This window comes from Annulohypoxylon maeteangense (genome assembly GCF_022496945.1).
Source record: "Annulohypoxylon maeteangense strain CBS 123835 unplaced genomic scaffold GGS22scaffold_10, whole genome shotgun sequence".
In the NCBI taxonomy this organism is placed as follows: domain Eukaryota; kingdom Fungi; phylum Ascomycota; class Sordariomycetes; order Xylariales; family Hypoxylaceae; genus Annulohypoxylon; species Annulohypoxylon maeteangense.
In genome coordinates, this window is record NW_025953257.1 from 585,635 (window position 1) to 602,835 (window position 17,201).

Consider the following 17,201-nt stretch of genomic DNA (forward strand, 5'->3'; position numbering starts at 1 on the left):
GTTTAATTTTTATTTAAATTTTAAATATTATTATATTTATAAGTTTTTTTAAATATTATCGTATTTTATATTTAAATAAAACTTATTATTAAAATAAAATATATTTATTTTAAAATAAATTAAAAATTTAACATAATAAATATCGGTTTTTTTTAATTACCTTTCACGGATTAAATGTTTAAAGTAAAAAGTTTTATAATTTTAATATTTAATAATATTTATTTAAAAAAAAGAAAGAAATTTAAATATAAATAATTAAATAATTTATTTTTTTTTTAAAAGTTTATATTTTTTTTTATAATAAAACGATTAATTTTATTAACGTTAATTCGCGTTAAATTTCGAATAATTACTTAAATATAACGTTAAAATAAAAAAATTAATTAAATAAGTAAATTATAAAATTTAAATATTAACGTAAAATTAAAAAATAAAATAAAAAATAAATAACATATAATATATATTTAATAAAAAGTAAAAATAAATTATATTTTTCTTTAAGTTTAATAAATATTTATTTATATAATTTTCATTTTATTTTTTCTTTTATTAATAAACCGTAAAATTTAATAATAAAAATTAACGTCGTTTTTCCGTTTTAATTTATTAAATTAAAAACTTTATAAAATAAAAAATATTCTTATTTATAATAAATATATATTTACTTAAGTATTAAAAATATTATCATTAAACATTAATAACGCTTTATAAACTATAAAGCATAATGTAAGTTCCATATATACTGCTTATTCATACTGTGTACATTTTAATACATTAATTGAATTGGCGGGTTGGCGGATACGGGCTTATGGTCCACCTTAGATCCCTCCACGTTCTTCTTAATCAGCCACCCTTGTATCATATCCGCAATACAGGCTGTTATCGAGACAAGCTTTTCAACTTCCCCAATTCAAGAGATTTTGTTAGTAACTGCAGTATATGTCTTCAACGATTCTAGAGCCTCCTGAAACTCATGTTCTATTACCTTCGCATGTTTTGCAGACCGTGGTATCATTGAGCAGGGAAATGGTAGCGGACTTGAGTTGAACCCATCCGAGAAAGCAAATCTAAACATCATTAGTGCCAGGTATTCAGTACACTCATCTCAATAGACAATACTCACATGTCAACATCGATATCCTTTCCACTCGCATCTTTTGCAGGACCGACTTCGAATGCCCATAATATCCGAGCAATGTTCAGTTCGACAGACGCGGTCCCGAGATGCATTCCAGGGCAAATTCTTCTCCCCCAACCAAACGCGCTATGACCAAATGTGCCGGGGTACTCACGGTCCTCTATGAAGCGCTCTGGTTGAAATTTATCTGGATCTGGGAAATCCGATTCGTTCAAGTGAACTAAGCGCGAGGTTATTATTACTGGACAAGAAATGGAAAACTTCTCACACTTACTACTCCACAGAGGTGCGATAATAGTGCTTCCTTTAGGAATAAACATCCCCTTATACACATCATCAGCTGTACTTGCATGCGGCGTGCCCCCTAACACTGCTACTGGCCTCCAACGCAGAGTTTCAGCGGCCACTGCCTTAATATAGGGCAATCGAGGCATATCCTCGAACGTGGGAAGTCTACCACTCCCTATTACCCTATCAAGTTCATTTTGTGCCTTAGGGATGAACTGAGGGCCAAATTTTACACACGCCAAGAGGAAGCTAGCAAGTGTACCTGCCGACTGAGCAGTAACTTAGCACTGGGTCGTCTAATATTTTAGATGAATATAGGAACTCACTGTCTCTACCCCAGCACCAAAAGGGGACCCCGCGGCATAAGCGAGCTCGAGGTCTGGCATCCCAAGACTATTCTGTTCCTCTAAAAGGTGTTTGGCAAAGCATGTAGGCAAAGCGCCCTTTGCCAATCTCTCCTTTACCTCATCCATGAGGTCAGTGTACAATTGGACATCTTTTTGTCGCTGTTTTAGCACTTGTGCTTTCCATGGCGCAAATATGCTGGGCACATACTTAAGTGCCGGATAGCGCTCGACTGCATATTTCCCAGGAATACTTCAAAAGAGTTAGAGTACGCCATCAAAGAATAGAGGAGTTCCTCACTTGACTTGAGTTAGCCGATCCATCGACTCGCCATTCCGTTGCACCACAATATCGGTATCCACGTCCTCGACTCTTCGTCCGTATGTGACAGTGACGATAACCGATGCCGCATAACGCTCAAGATGTGTACGGAATCTCTCCGGGCTTTTAAGCAAATCATTCATGAGGACCTTTGATTCCAAACTCTGGATCGGCCTATAGGTTTCGCTCTGACGTTGCATGAATCCGCTATGCAGCAGCTTTCTCCAGCGTCTCCAAAAGGACCCATATGGCGACATGAGTCCTCGCATACCCCCTGAGAGGAGTTCACCTCCCATAATGAAACGCGGCCTGGACGAATACTTCGCGCCCCTTTTCTCGAGGAGGTCCCATGCCGCTTGGGCAGAGCCCAATATGATAGTTGGCGTCGGCCCCATCTGAAGGTATACCACGTCTCCATACTCCTTGTTCAATTCTCGAAACCATAGCCACGGCTTCCGAAGACCAGACTTGATGATCTTAGGACCTGGCGGAAGTTCTGATCGATGCGCATATAGTTTCCATTCTTGCCGTAACTGTGCAGACATGTCGGTTAGAGAATTGCTCCTCAAATTTCCACAACATGCTTACCTTTGGAAATATCAAACTGAAATACGACAGCGCTACAGCGAAGCCTATACTAGCAAGAAATTCGGCAATCATCCCGTCGTCCAAGCTACCTGTTTACAGGTAGGTAACTGTTCATAATCTAGAGTACAGAACCTTCGACATGGAAAATGTGGATTGATCAACTAGGGGGACGCACTTCGCAGAAATAGAGACATGAGCAACCGATGTTCCTTCTGCACTACAGTCTCTATTCAAACTGCCGATCTTGGCGGGGAAGTCCATGTGGATATTTCCCCCGAATTCGATGCCGATATGTTTTGTGGAGTAGTAGTGCACCCACTACTGACGGTCTGAATTCGGTTAGTAATCTGAAGGATCTGATAGGGGCGTACTATAGGACACATGAGCACCTAGATACCTAGTAGGTACCTAGTATAATTAGAGGAATTATATCGTATTCTATTATGTAAGCATGCTCTACAGTAATAGATATACCAGCACACCATTCGTATTTCATTATTATCCAAGAGTTAATCCCAAGTCACTAGGGTTGGGGTTCGGTAGAGGCTGAAAGCTGAAGGGCAACCCGAAAAGGGGTTAGGTAATTGTACCTACAATCTACTCCTATACCCCGCCCGGGGTATCGGTCCCCTTGGCGGACCCATCCCTATGGGCGAACCAGGTATTCGGATATCGACCCCAGATTATTTGGGTTGTCGACTTCGCAGTTTCTCAGTAAGTGAAGATTGCGGTTATGATACAACATTCCCTACCTACATTGTAATTGATATGAGACAAGTGATTCACGTACGAGGTAAATAGGTACCTAGGTAGTAGGTATATAATTTATTGTTCTATTCTTATATTTTTCGTCTGTATTAACCTCCGGGCAAATGTCAACATCTCGTTAGCAGAGTATCTGACCAAGCCAGGTTATAGACAGTAACTGATTAGTGTACGCTGTGATCTTCCGCTTTATAAAGATAATATTCTCCAAATTTTGTAGAAAACATACGGAAAAATTACTCACCTTAGTAGGGACTACCTACCTGGATACTTACCGCGTCTATACTGGAATGTATTTCCTTGGCGTGAAGCTCTTTTGCGTTCCTCCTCCTCCTCGTTCTGTAAACTTAGAATTGAGCCTGGTATGACCTCCAATGGCGATTCCGGATATCGAACCTGGGATCTAGGCCAGTACTGTTGCTCTGCAGGGTATCTTCCCCAGATCCACAGTTGAGGGTTCTTACCTCCTTTAATGCCCCTTTCCTTATCCAGCATCTCTCGAACGACCTTATGTTTTGGATTATGATTTTCCGATATTAGGTATATATGGCCATGTAAATTACATATATTCTCTGACATCCCCATCCGTACGGTAACATGAGTGTCGTCTCGCTCCAAAATACGTGTTCCATCTCCCCGCCGACTGGTGGTACTGAGACCGTGAACGTCTGACCTATATAACCTGTTAGCTTCTTCCTATAAATACTTATCAGAGTAGGAGAGGGGTACTTACGCAATCCAGGCATAAGATAATCCGAAACTCGCTGTCTGGCGCTTAATAATGACATCTATCGCTGCAAGATTTTCTTCTGGTTGCGAAGAGCCTGGGTGAGGCCAGATTACCTAAAAATTAAACTGTTAGTCAAAAATGTCCAAACGTACGTGATATAGGGTGCTAACATACTTTTGGATCTTGTATCGTTCCAGCACCACTTTCTCTTTTCTTTCTCTTAATTCTTTCCTGAAACTGTTTATCGTGTGTACCACCTAGTCCAAGCTTCATACCCCTTGTGAAGACGACACTAACCGGAACATTAGGCCTAAACGATTGAACCGGGCCGGCGAGAGGTGCACTACGAGATGCCATCTTCGAATATTTTAATAGAATATTTTAATGTAATATCTGCATGAGGTAGCCATGATATAAGGATCCTATGATGCTAAATATATACATTGGGAAATCTTAAAGGCGTACGAACTATAAAGATCGAGACCACACAATAAAGCGTTTGTTGCAAAGATCTTTGAATACTTGTTCTTAGTTGTTTCAGAACAATCATTGCAAAGAAGCCCGGTAGGTTTAGGGTCTTGCACGGATTGAACAACAGGATAGGGCACAGGCGCTTCTCAGCAGGCTTAAAGGCAGGTTCAGAAGTGTGACTTGAAATAACCGTTACTCTCTCTCAACTTTTTGAGGGCGGAGCCCTTGTTATATATACACGGCTACCTCGTTGTCGCCTCATAAGGGCTATACTAGGGCTAAACTACACTCTCTCTACACTTATCTCCTGACACCAAGTGAGTGTCCTTGGTGTGCCTAGGTAGGTATCATTAGAGCCACATTAAAACTATAGAGTCTCTGGGAGGTAGATAAGAGAAAAGTAATCGGATATATGTTCAAATTTATAATTAGAAATGCACTCAAAATGAATTACCCTATCTAATAACGACCTAGGTACCTAATGGTATTACATATATCCATACTTGGTAGGTATAGAAATGATACACGCTACTTACTGCTAATAATCCTAAGTTAGGAAATCTACCTCTAATATCTAAACCAACGATGTGCTATACGGCGTATCGGGTTACTTAGTTCCCAAAAATTCCAAGGTGATAGACCGGAGCTAGACTTGGAATCCTTAAGAGACGGATATAACTTATACGCCAATTTCCTTAATGGCTCGCTCAATTCTTCCATCCTATGCTTCCAACCCTCGTTAACCAGGATATTACTGCGTCGATTCATGGCCTGGGGGATCATAGCGAAAGCCATAAAGGCGAGAAGTATCATAGTCAGTGAACGATCACGTATATGATCACGTATACTCTTGTATGCGGAATCGGTAGGGATGGGATGTGTTGGTTCTGTCCTTACCCAAGGGTGTGAAATTACCATGCTCATTGTGATACGTTCATCCGGCTCGTATCTTAGCATTTTATATAGCAGATCACCTAATTCCAATGCATCTTGCTGAGGATATCGATGTTTGACAGGCGCGCCGTTTTCGTATACTACCTTCTCCTCTCCTAGGTCGGTTTCAAACATGTTTGGATAACTGGTCTCTTCGATGAGCTCATCCTCCTCAAGATATTCTTCGGGTTCAGGTTGAGATTCAACTTGTTCTTGAGGATCTTCATTGAGATTTTTCCCATACATCTCTGCACGCATCTTTGCGTACGCCGTCTCATAACATAGAGGTAATGGACCTAAGAACTTTTCGACCTCTTCAACTATTAGGCCGAAGTAGTGGGCGTGAAGCCGCCCAAATAAAGGAGCGCCTGTCCAAATTTCATAAAGCGTACATGCCAATGACCATACGTCGCTGGGAAATCCTAGGACCTTAGATTCTTCAAACATGATCTCAGGGGCAGCCCATAAAGTCGGAATACCGGTCATTTTGGGAGGACTTTTAGCGAAAAATGACTCGCCAAAATCAATAATTGCAACGGACTGGGTGGATATTGTCTTACACCAGTCCATGCTTGCGGGAACTACACAGTACTCAGGAGCTCTGGGTGATGGAATATCTGATACCGTCTCAACCCGATAACGGCTTCTCTCTCCCATCAATTCTATAAGTTGAGGCCCGTCCAGATCATCAATGCCTTCAACCTTCATGAGAATATTGTGTGGTCTGAAATCGCCATGGCATATCCCATGCCCGTGGAGGAAATCCATGGCCTTGGTGACTTGGCGGCATATATCCTTTGTGTATATGCGGTTTTGTTCCTCATGGCCGTCGTGGTCGTATCGCCAGTCCCAAACTTTCCAACCTAGTACTGGCATTACAAGGCAACGGTGGCGGCCGTTAGGTCCCTCTACCCAGAATTCTTCTAGAGGCATCACGATATGATTCTGTTCTAGTTCCTCCGGGGTGCAATTCTCTCGGAAGTACTGGTAAATCTTTTCTTCTTCAGTTTCAGAGGATTGATCTGCAGTTATTATCTTAACTGCTCTCCATTTTTCTAAGACGAGATCGCGACATAGCCAAACGATTCCATAGCCTCCGCTGCCGAGTTTATGAAATACTTCGAATCGACCGTCAAGAATATCATTGATTAGTACAGGATGATATCCGCCCTGATTATACTTTTCGATATGTTCCATACCCGCCTCTCTCATCTGATCACAACAATCATACTTTATCGTCTCCGTAGAATTCATGTCATACTCAATCGGGGTTGCCTGACCGGTAGTACTTTTCGTAGATTTCGAATCCATTTTGAAAAGTATTTGGTGAGTGATAGATTGGTCGGAATATTTCGCAAGACTGCTTGGAATATGAGAATTCTAGAAATTGGCGTGAAACGTTGCTAATATATCTCGGCACGATATTGTTTTTTGGACTTCAGAAAGGAATATCGCAAAAGGCGCGAGAAGCTTCTTATGAAGTACATTTACCCTTTGCCAGTGACAAGGCGAATGAAAAGAAACATCTATAGAACAACGAAGACCTAGAATCTGAACAAAGGGGCTGTGTAATAATGGCTTGATTGTCTCCAAGCTTCTTAATAGACTTCATTGTAAGCTAACATATGATTAACCCTTGCCAATGTATCTATGCCAGTTAAATTCACGCATGGAAAGGCGGAGTTCCTGCCAGTCGTGCCTTTTTATACCGTGCCTACCCAAGTGCGTAGACCACATCAAAAATACCACGACCCCCGAGCAGACTCGTTCTCAAGTGAGATATATCACCCTAATTCGATCACTTCATCTGACCATTCATCATCTCCAGACTCTTGTGGTAGTCGTCCGTGCCATTCTCCGGGTCCCGATCCCTGGTCTTGCACCCGGTGCTGCCGAACGGGACCTTTCCACTACCATGTGCTCCATCAATTCGCATGAAACCTTGGCCCTTTGCCTTCAATAGGGTCTTGCCTGCGTCCTCAAACCAGCCGTTGATAAAGTCACCATGGAAGCAGTAGCCGTCGCCAATCTTTTCACCAAATGTTAGCGTGTAGGGTAAAGCGAAAAGGGGGAAGTATACGTACCTCTCCGCAAGCAAGTTTGATGGGTGGGACACCCTTCCATCCTTGTGGGATCGCTCTGCGTGTGTCATATCTGACCGAAAAGCGCAATGAAGGCAGCCGCTTCATATTGCTAGGGCATCTTCCGCCGTGGAGCGCAGCGTATGTGTAGTCGGTGATCTTATTGGGGTCGACGCAATCGGGAAATCGAACGATGGTTTGCAAGTGTGCGCTACAAGTTGACCGTGGGAAGGCAGCGCGAGGCCGGGTGTTGCGATCCTCGGGCCCGTTGCCGTCGCACCACCATGTGATAGCAGTGACTTTTTCGTCAATGTCCGCTTGGCTCGTGGCGGACGCATTCCCAGCCACGGCATGGAAGTCCGTCGGGAATGGGATCTCCGCATGATCAATCTGTTCATAGTAGGTCTTGAACGTAGCAGGGTAGATTTCCGTGTAGTTGTTACCGTTCACATAGTACAGTGTCGGCGCCCAGTATACAGACATATCGTTGGGGTTTTCCCCGGACGGGCAGCCCTTCTGAAGCTCAGCTGTGGTTGGCAGATCCTTGGTTAGCGTATCGGAGCCGTAAAATGAGTGCATGTGCGATATGTATTTCCCCGGGTATACGATCGGATCGATGTTCTTGCGCATGAAGGGCTTGTGCTCGATGTCCGTGAGGGCAGCGGCACTCCCTGCCAGGATGATGATGTTCGCGCGCATCTTGGTACAATGATTCGTACGAACACTGTTAGAAGGCTTGAAAGAAAGTTCCGCTTAAGGAAGTCCTAGCGAAGACCGATTCGCGACAGTGGTTATATATCCACTGCGGCGGAACCGGCATGTAGTAGCATCGCTCGGAGGCGAAGATCTCAACGCTGCCTAGGTAACTACCGACCCGTCTAAATTTAACCCTTCATTTTAACTCGTGGATTCACTGACGATAAATTGTATAACTACATGGTACCTAACCCAGTGCTTATTGACGTCCTATTTAAGCGAGACCTTGTGCAGGACCTCACTCGGCAGGCTTGCCTCCGGTTGGAAACCTATAAGACTGCGAAAGAACACGGGATTGAGCGAACATTGCTCTGAGGCGAAAGTTTTGATGTCAACTGCCGAAGCATCTTATTTAGCCTTTCATTCCAATTCGTGGATTTATAAACTGCAGAATGTATATATTGACGTCTCTTTTATTCAGCAAGGCCTTGTGAGGGACCTCAGTTAGCAAGCCTGAGTCTGAAATTGAAGCTATGAGACGATATTGGAGTGAGGAGCTACATAAGAAAAAAACCACATAAGTAAGGAACATAGGTAAATATTGAGCGGTAATGAAAATTCTAATATGTACTTATTTAAGAGCTGTTTTGTTGACTTGACTAAAATTGAAATAAGTCGGCGGGGATGTCTCTGGATTTTTATAGCGGGTAGCGCGGGTCAAGAGTATCAAGCAAGGGAGCGAGAACCGACAAATAGCCAGGTATGATCAACTAGTCCAGAAGAAAAGGCGAGTAAGTTGCTTATGAAAGCAATGGGCGATGGCTAAAGTCACGGAAACGGCCTTGGTCAAGGTAGTGAATATAGAGTTGTGCCAATGAAGTAGTAACTTAACCGGAGCCGGCACGCCGGTTAAGCTTTGACGGTGGACGTTTGGCGGTCGATGTGACGCATGAGATCCGGAAAGGCACCGCAGATACGCTTAAATCGCCATGAACCATTCTGCGAGTCTTGGCCCTGGATATCAAGAGGCTTGAAATCCCTATTGTAAATTTCAAACCCCTAACTCCTTACCCCTTTTCGCATGGCCATCTCCATAGCACAGATCTTCAAATTGGCAAGGCGGCAGACTTCGGTGCCAGTGCTCTATTAGGTCCTAAGGCTTTAATCCTAACAATGATAACAGGTAACTAGGCAGATTTGTAATAAATACCTAGGTATCTCAAGATTGCGCGCTGCATGGGAGCCTTTAGGTCGGCATCGTGCAAAAAATGGATGTTGTGGACTCGACACTAAAGTTCAGGGGCTCAATATTGCGGGTATGAGCGTTCGTTAGTAAATACCTACCCAGTAGTAGAAAAGATCAGATGATTATCCCATTGTCCATTCATTTTTCTTTCTTATATCACCACATTGTACAGGCGATGAATCAGGGGGTTTCTTTGAATTTCTAAGACAGGCTAGCTATATTTACTAACGACGATCCACTCGAGGAATGTAAGGCAGAATTTTCTTTAATTAAGATCGTACATACTTTGTTTCTAGACCATTAGGGCATCTTAATTTATTCATTAAAAGAATTACTTGTAATTATTTCCTTGTAACTCCTTATACACCTCCTGGGTCAAGTTACCTACTAGGTAGGTACCCAGGTATACTGCTAGAACAACGAGCTCTAGGTACCTATATTTATAACTCGTATAAAGAGGACTATGATGATTTCATGTTTATATTCACTATCCACTCAATTAGGAGATCTATTGGATTCCTTGTTCACTTTTGGCGTATACGGTTGGCATGTAAAACTAGTTCACTATAGTTTCGTCTGAATGAATTAACTTTGGAATCTTCTAAACTCCACCCCCATTCACCGTCAAATTCCCGCAACATTCTTGTCGATGTCATATTACATATAGTCATATAGTAGTATAAAACTCTATTACGTTCCTCGTTGACCAATCCGATTTTATAGCATGGCTATTATAGCCTCAGGTTCTATAAAAGCCAAGATGCCGAACGCAACGACGATATATGGGTCCGAACCATCAGACTCAACAACATTCAACTTGGCATCTACGGAAACCAAGATTCTATCGACATGTGGTCATCCAATGTCTAGCAGAATTGATTATCAACTATTACTAACGATCCCTATAGTCGGAATCATCAAAGCCTATGACCTGGCTCTCATGACCCGGAAAACTTTCAATACCTTCAGTATTTTCAATACAATAAGCAAAGGGGTAGCATTCCTTAGCAAGGGCGCCGCCAATAGCCGTCCATATATTTTTGCGAGACATGGCGTAGAGCCGAGGTATAGGCCGAACAGCAAATAGAAAATTACAACGCAAACATGAAAAAGTTTGGGGTAAGAGAAACAAGCAACTATAAGCAACTATTCGCATCTCAATACCTCCTAATAAGCTGACTAGCCTTGTCGGGACTTTGCGGGATACCTACCCCAACGCGGGGATGCCACGCGACTCTGCAGGCTTTGCTCATGACCTATAGCAGGACGGCATCAAGATCCCTAGAAGGAATACTTCGCCGTAAATACATGATGCATGTCATCTTCAAGCCCAACTTCCAAAAGGCAAGTTCTAGCCGAGTTCTGAAGAGCACGACAGTGAACAGCTTATACCTACCTACCTACCTACGGCTCAGATGTGGGGTTCTAGATCATGGGTTCTTATGAAGCTTACCGCCGACGGCTTGCACTTCTCGGGGGCCCAGCAAGGGCCAACAGATGAAAATAGGACCCGGGCTTTCCGGCATGAACTTTTCTTACGAGCGTAGCACAATGTAGATGCGGTACGAGGCACCCCCAAGGCTTATGATGTCGGATGATATTTAAACTATTGTCTGCTAGGTAACGGGCCGTGTACCATTGCAGATGGCATCTGCCGTCGTCGTTTGTTTATTTTGCCCGATTATCGTTATTTGCCCCGAACTCCGCGTATGTCGTAGGTGCCGGGAGAAGACCCAGGTTGCCGGGTCGCGTGCGCACAATTAAACATACATACTAGTATGTGAGATTGAGAGGTAGATCTTCGTTCTTGTTTCCCCTTGTTCCCCCCCCTTGAACCCCTCCGCGACGTCCGTGGTGGGACCCAACTGGAGCCAAATCCGAGTACCGCATGCACCGGCACTCAACTTCGCCCTGTTCGCCCCGTTGTTCGCCCCCCCTGATGGGCTAAAATAAGAAATGCGACGAACTTCAAGTGGTTAAATTATTACCCAACGTTAATACAAGTTCCACTATTTCCCGCAAGCCACTGAAACCGCCCCTGTTTTTTCTTCTCTCTTCTTTGTCTCATCTGTCTCTTCTGCCCCGCTACTTTATGTCGTGTTACAGAGACTCGATCCCACGTTCTGCTTCCCGTCTAACGTCAGCAATGCTAGCCAGCGCCACAAACATTCGTTCCGCGAGCCTACAGGTATTTTGTGGGAATATCAGCTAGACTGCTAGATACCCGAGCATTCCAGGACCGTAGATCAGCGTAGATACTTACCTAAGCTAACGCGATTCGCCGCGATCTCGACTCTGCGCACCACTTTTTCGCCCGATGTCTCGGATCCCTTGGTGTCCTGACCCCGTCATTGGCAGGATCTCAGCCAGGTAACAATATAAAAACTAGCAGGAAAAAAAGTTCCAGAACAGCGCCCTGTCCCACCTAGGAAGCTGTTAATGAAAATCATCAGACCAAAAGGAAAAAGATGTGCTCGAGCGTGAGAGACATGTTCCAGCCAATATCAAGATCTGATCTAGGAGAACCAAGTTTGCCAAAGCTGCTTAATGTGACGTGACCCGTAGAGGACTTGGTCACCGCTCATTACATACCTAGGACCGAGTTGTGTTGGCCGGTCACCAGGTAGCAGCCTAACCCAGCCCATCCTCCCCCCCGTTGTTTCTTAGATTCGTTGCGCTGAGGCACAACTAGCTGCCTTGGCAGCCCTTGCTGCACGGGATAGCCAATGAGAAATTTCGAAGGTATTCGTGGCAGCGGGTTATACGATGCGTCCGTGCCGGCGTGACTCTCCACGAGGCTCTGCACGTCAGTCATGCTTTGGGTCGAGAAATCCGTCGGTACCCCTTACTAGAGGTCTGGGTATGGGTACCGCTTTGACATGTGCTGTCGTGAACCACGAGGGGCTGCGTCTTTAATGGCGATGCGCAAGAAGACTACATTGGGGCGGCTTACTAACTAGTAGGTGTATACAAATAAGTAGTATGTAGGTAGGGATATAGAATGTTCCATTAAGGGCTGTGTTTTCATACACGCAATATATAAGGGGCCCCCCAAATTCCAGTGCTTCCAATGTTTCCTCTTTAACCCAGAATTCCCCCCTCGAAGAAAGCTAGCACGGGGCTTACTCCTTAAGTAAGGGGTCTCTACTCGACTTATATACAATGTCTCAACGATCGCCTAACATGTCACTCATATTCATGCTACTGAGCTACCTGAGCATCGTCTCTTTCGTGTCGGCGAGCCCGATTCCTATTAAGAGAGATGACTTGAGCGCCCGGGACACGACAACGACATTCAACGAGATCGGAGCTAGCTTCACTCTCGGCTCTTCCGAGAACAGGGTAAACAGCGCGGGAACATACCCACGTCTAGCCAGGCTCTCCGACGGCGGGATCCTCTCCATATCAACCGTCAGAAGCGGGAACACCCGAACCCTGGTAGTATCCCGGAGCGACGACAACGGCGCCACATTCAGCGAGATCGGCAGCGTAGCGCAAAGCACCGGGGACCTAGACAACGGCTTCCTACTCCAGCTCTCCTCAGGCACCATCCTCGCCGCGTTCCGGAACCACGATCTAGACGCCAACGGCGCAGCAACCTACTACCGGATCACAGTGTGCTCCAGCACAGACGGCGGGCGAACCTGGGCCTTCCTGTCGCAAGCCGCGGAGAATGCCGCAAACGGGTTCAACGGGCTCTGGGAGCCGTTCATCCGGGTCGCGAACTCGGGAACCATCCAGCTAACCTACAGCGGGGAGCTAAGCGCAACGAACCAGGAGACCTTCCGCGTGACGTCGACGAACGGGGGAGCGACCTGGACTGCGCCTACGAATCTACAGCTGCACGGAAGCCAGCAGTTACGGGACGGGATGCAGGGGATCGCAGCTACGACGGACGCGGCGACGGGCCAGGCGGCGCTGGTGATGGTGTTCGAGATCAACGACAACACGCACGTGTACCTGGGGACGGTGACGTCTTACGACGACGGGAACACCTGGGGGTCTCGCAGCACGATATTCCGGCCGGCCGACCACAACGCGGGTGCGCCGCAAATCGCGACGATAGGGGAGAATCTGGCCGTGGTATTCATGACGGACGAGGACAGGGCCGTGAGCGAGATCGCGTGGCCGGCGAACGCAGACGTCAAGATGATATTCTCGACGGAGCTGCGCAATGGACAGGTCACTTGGACGACGCAGACGCTGGAGTTATCCGTCGACAGCTCGTACTGGCCCGGCGCGTTTCAGCGCGATGGGGACGGTGTCATTGCGGTGTATGAGCGTGGGGGCGTGCCCTACGGGAGGGTCATCTCTGCCGCGTAGGGCGGACAAGCTTTTTTTCCCCTGCGACGGCGGGACCACCTATGTAGGTTACGCGTTCGGAAAATATGTGCGCGTGGCTAGGATAGTGCTAGGGATGCATGATGCGCTGGTGGTTGGGGAGTTCCGAAGGCTTGGGAGTTCATTGGTTGGAATCGCGACTTTCGCTTTGATATCCCCTGGTATAGGTTACGCACGTTATAGGTATCAGACGTGATGGGGACGGGTTAATTAGGTATGGATATTATTTTGTACATACTTTCACTTCGATATATATTTCTCTTTACTAGGATAGGGAGTAGGGTCGTAGGTACCTGGTAGCTTAGCCCAACATGAACATATTTCCTCCCTCAAAGTTTGATATTTGTTTGCATAGAAATCGTGCTAGTCAGGGGAAGAGACATCGCCAAGTAGGTCGTGCTTGCGACCTAAACGAATGCGGTTGGAATTTTCGAGGCCTAGAACCGGGATGACTAACTTGACCGATGCTGGGCATTGTTAATCCTCCGGCATTGCCCTGTTGACGTGTCTAGATCCGCACTCTCTTAGCGTGGATCGAGGCTGTGTGTAGGTCGTTTCGGCTATGTGAGCCGAATACTCGCGTCGTCGCATCGCGAGGATCTTCAAGTCAATAAAGGCTATTTCAATTTCGTTAAAGTGTGATATTGGCGAACTAGCTTGGCCATTACGCGCATCGTGTTTGAATCATCCCTTGCTTGCTTCATTAGCGATTACGATAATTAGCGCAAGGGGTACTTGTGATGAATTCAATTATATTTCTAATCAAGAACGATTGGAGGTCGTGACGAATCCTACTCGCCAAGGCTAAAGGAACATTGTTAGACAAACGCCAATACTCCCCCATGATAGAGTAATTCGCCTAGTTTCTATGCCCGAGAGATGACGAATTAATTATCTAGAAAGTTATAGTGATTGCACAGCATGAGAATGTGACCTGGCAAATTTATTGGACTTAAAGGGATGCCCTTCACAGGCCAAGGTCCGGTAGAGGGCGGTCTCTTGACAGTCGCGGTCGAGATAAAGAGTTCGGAAGAAGCATTCATTCAAACGTTACGTATATCGAATCGTACTAGCAAAGTGTTGAGGACTTCGTATCATAAGATTTGTATCCATGTAAGTGAACACTCTACGGGCGAGTCATGAAGTTCGAGTAGGGATTAATTCGTGGGCGATCGGCGGATATCGTGAGAGTTACGTGAAATACGACGTTCAAGGCTTCATATTGCTATTACATATGAATAATAATAGTTAGGTATGTCATAGCTCATCCGACTCCGTTGCGTCATCTACTACTCCCGTCAGTATCTCGTCAAAAACAGCTGCAAGCACGGGCAGCTGCTCCTAGTATTTACCCGTAAAATCTTGCACCCATTCTTTCACGAACGTCGCCATCTGGCTCTGAGCGTCGGCGACAGGCGCTGGCGGGAGGTCTGCAGTCGTCTCGTTGGGGAAAAGTCCGTTCTCATCCCAGTGGTGGACCGCTTTCTAATATAGGGTTAGTACGGAAAAGGAGACAGGTATACCCAGTATGTAGTCAACTTACAGCGATGAGAATATAGGGCTCCTCTGTGGTGCTGTTTCTTTCTGGTAGTCCAATCGCATGGACACCGGCAGCGCGCCACGGGTCCCACTCGCCATCGATGAAGGCGAGTCTGGGATAACTGATGTTAAAACCACCAATCCTATTGATGTACTCGACATCTGCCGGTTTAGTCAAGTTGAAGGCATCTCGGCAGATAAGAGCCGAGTAGTCGACGTCGATTGTGCGCGAGATAAGAGGTAGTTGGTCCTCCGGCACACCGCTTCCAGTTTGGAGATATCCCCACCTATGCCGGTGATAAGTACTCGAGCTATAATCATCAGATAAATCGGTAGAAACTTACTGAGTGCAGACCTGGTATTGCCATAGTCGCCAAGTCTGGGTTATGTCATCGTTCGCATAGAAACCGGCGTCGTGTGTAGTGAAACACGCGTCTTGTGACCCGGAGCAGCCGGCAACTGAGGTCTGGTTGACGTAGCCGATGTAATTCAAGAATCGGTTCGCAAGCGTATCCAGCTCATCCTCATAGCCGCCGACTTTGATCAGCTCCTCGATCGAGGCCCGTCGTTCCTCTGTGCCGGGGAACAGCACAGAGTCGGAAGAAACTTTGCTACAGTAGACGAAGAAGCTATCGCTGCTCTGAGTAGGATCCCAATTCAAACTCTGTAGGCCGTAAATGCCTCCATTGATGGCGCTGGCGAAGTCATTGTCGTGAGTGACGTTAGGGAGGCCGAATGCTGCTTTGAGCTGGCCGACATAGTCCGTGCCCGCCTGGCCGATGAGGATGTTGTCTACAATGTGGGTAAGCTTTCGGGTAGTTTCAACACAAGCAGGTGGGCCGTAAGTAGCGGCAGCCTCGAAGTATTGCCAATAGTCCCAGATGGCCTCCGGCACTCCCGACGATGAGATAGCGCCATAGTAGACATCTGGATACAAGACTCGTAGAAAGGCAACGAATGCACCCGCATAGCTGCCGCCGTACGCGATCCAAGGGGTCGTCTCCGGGTTTAGGTCTACATCCTCCAAACCCTCGAATTTCACATTCTTGGCGAAGTAGGCGGTATCAGCTAAAGCCTGGTCGGTGGTCAAGAAGCGGAGGTTCTCGGTGCTGAAATCTGGCACGGGAATACTCTTTCCGTAGTATCTATGCTCGAGGATGACGCCCAATCCGTTCGTCGCTTTGGCAAGTTGGTAAACGATGCCCTTCTGTAGGAATGGCAAGCGATCAGAACCACTCGTCTCTCCGCCCGATAGTACGATTACGGGGCCTCCGGGCTTGTAATACTGCGCATCGAACCAGTATCGCAGATTGAAGGTGTCATCGGAGTGTGGCTCGTACGTGGAATCGTTATGGAAGTGATCGATAGGGGTCGAGAGGTTGTATTCGGGGTAGAGAGCTTGAAGATCAGCCTGTCTCGCACTGATACCGAGCGCGTCTTTGGTTTGAATCTTCCATGATCATATTTTGTTAGCTGCTTCATAGCTGCTTGATAGCTATATGGGTATATGTATGCCCAGCGGGTATAGGGCGTAGTGAAACAGGGATCATACCTGTTTCTTCAGCTCGCTAATGGGCAATGGGTGTTTCTGAATTGCCTGGACGGCAGAGATGAGGCTAAGTAAGCCCGTAATAATACCGTACCGAACCATAGCGACTATGAAGTAGCTACTCGAGCTAAATGCCTTGAGGTTGATTTGATTCAAGGAAACGATCTAGG

At 45.9% G+C, this 17,201-nt stretch overlaps 5 protein-coding genes across 5 annotated transcripts; 1 reads left to right on the plus strand and 4 right to left on the minus strand.

Moving 5' to 3' along the window:
* Positions 1-794: 794 nt before the first annotated feature.
* GGS22DRAFT_165110 (cytochrome P450) lies at positions 795-2,339 on the minus strand. Its single transcript, XM_047961634.1, has 5 exons — positions 2,072-2,339; positions 1,753-2,023; positions 1,413-1,695; positions 1,124-1,358; positions 795-1,067 (listed from the first exon to the last, which is right to left on the minus strand). The coding sequence occupies exons 1-5, from the start codon at positions 2,290-2,292 to the stop codon at positions 911-913; spliced, it is 1,167 nt and encodes a 388-aa protein (XP_047818035.1). The 5' UTR covers positions 2,293-2,339; the 3' UTR covers positions 795-910.
* A 2,874-nt stretch (positions 2,340-5,213) lies between these two features.
* On the minus strand, positions 5,214-6,890 carry GGS22DRAFT_189332 (kinase-like domain-containing protein; the record flags this gene model as incomplete). Its single annotated transcript, XM_047964833.1, has 1 exon — positions 5,214-6,890. The coding sequence occupies one exon, from the start codon at positions 6,888-6,890 to the stop codon at positions 5,214-5,216; it is 1,677 nt and encodes a 558-aa protein (XP_047818036.1).
* Positions 6,891-7,377: 487 nt separating this feature from the next.
* Positions 7,378-8,359, minus strand: GGS22DRAFT_194785 (uncharacterized protein; the record flags this gene model as incomplete). The annotated part of the gene is made up of 2 exons (XM_047965554.1): positions 7,378-7,608; positions 7,664-8,359. 2 exons carry the CDS (start codon positions 8,357-8,359, stop codon positions 7,378-7,380), a joined length of 927 nt encoding a protein of 308 aa, XP_047818037.1.
* Positions 8,360-12,431: 4,072 nt separating this feature from the next.
* Positions 12,432-14,277, plus strand: GGS22DRAFT_165117 (glycoside hydrolase family 93 protein). The gene has a single exon (XM_047961635.1). It carries the CDS (start codon positions 12,765-12,767, stop codon positions 13,923-13,925), a length of 1,161 nt encoding a protein of 386 aa, XP_047818038.1. The 5' UTR covers positions 12,432-12,764; the 3' UTR covers positions 13,926-14,277.
* Positions 14,278-15,284: 1,007 nt separating this feature from the next.
* Positions 15,285-17,133, minus strand: GGS22DRAFT_180243 (peptidase S28; the record flags this gene model as incomplete). The annotated part of the gene is made up of 4 exons (XM_047963745.1): positions 15,285-15,428; positions 15,487-15,769; positions 15,827-16,932; positions 17,035-17,133. The coding sequence occupies 4 exons, from the start codon at positions 17,131-17,133 to the stop codon at positions 15,285-15,287; spliced, it is 1,632 nt and encodes a 543-aa protein (XP_047818039.1).
* Between the last annotated feature and the right edge of the window lie 68 nt (positions 17,134-17,201).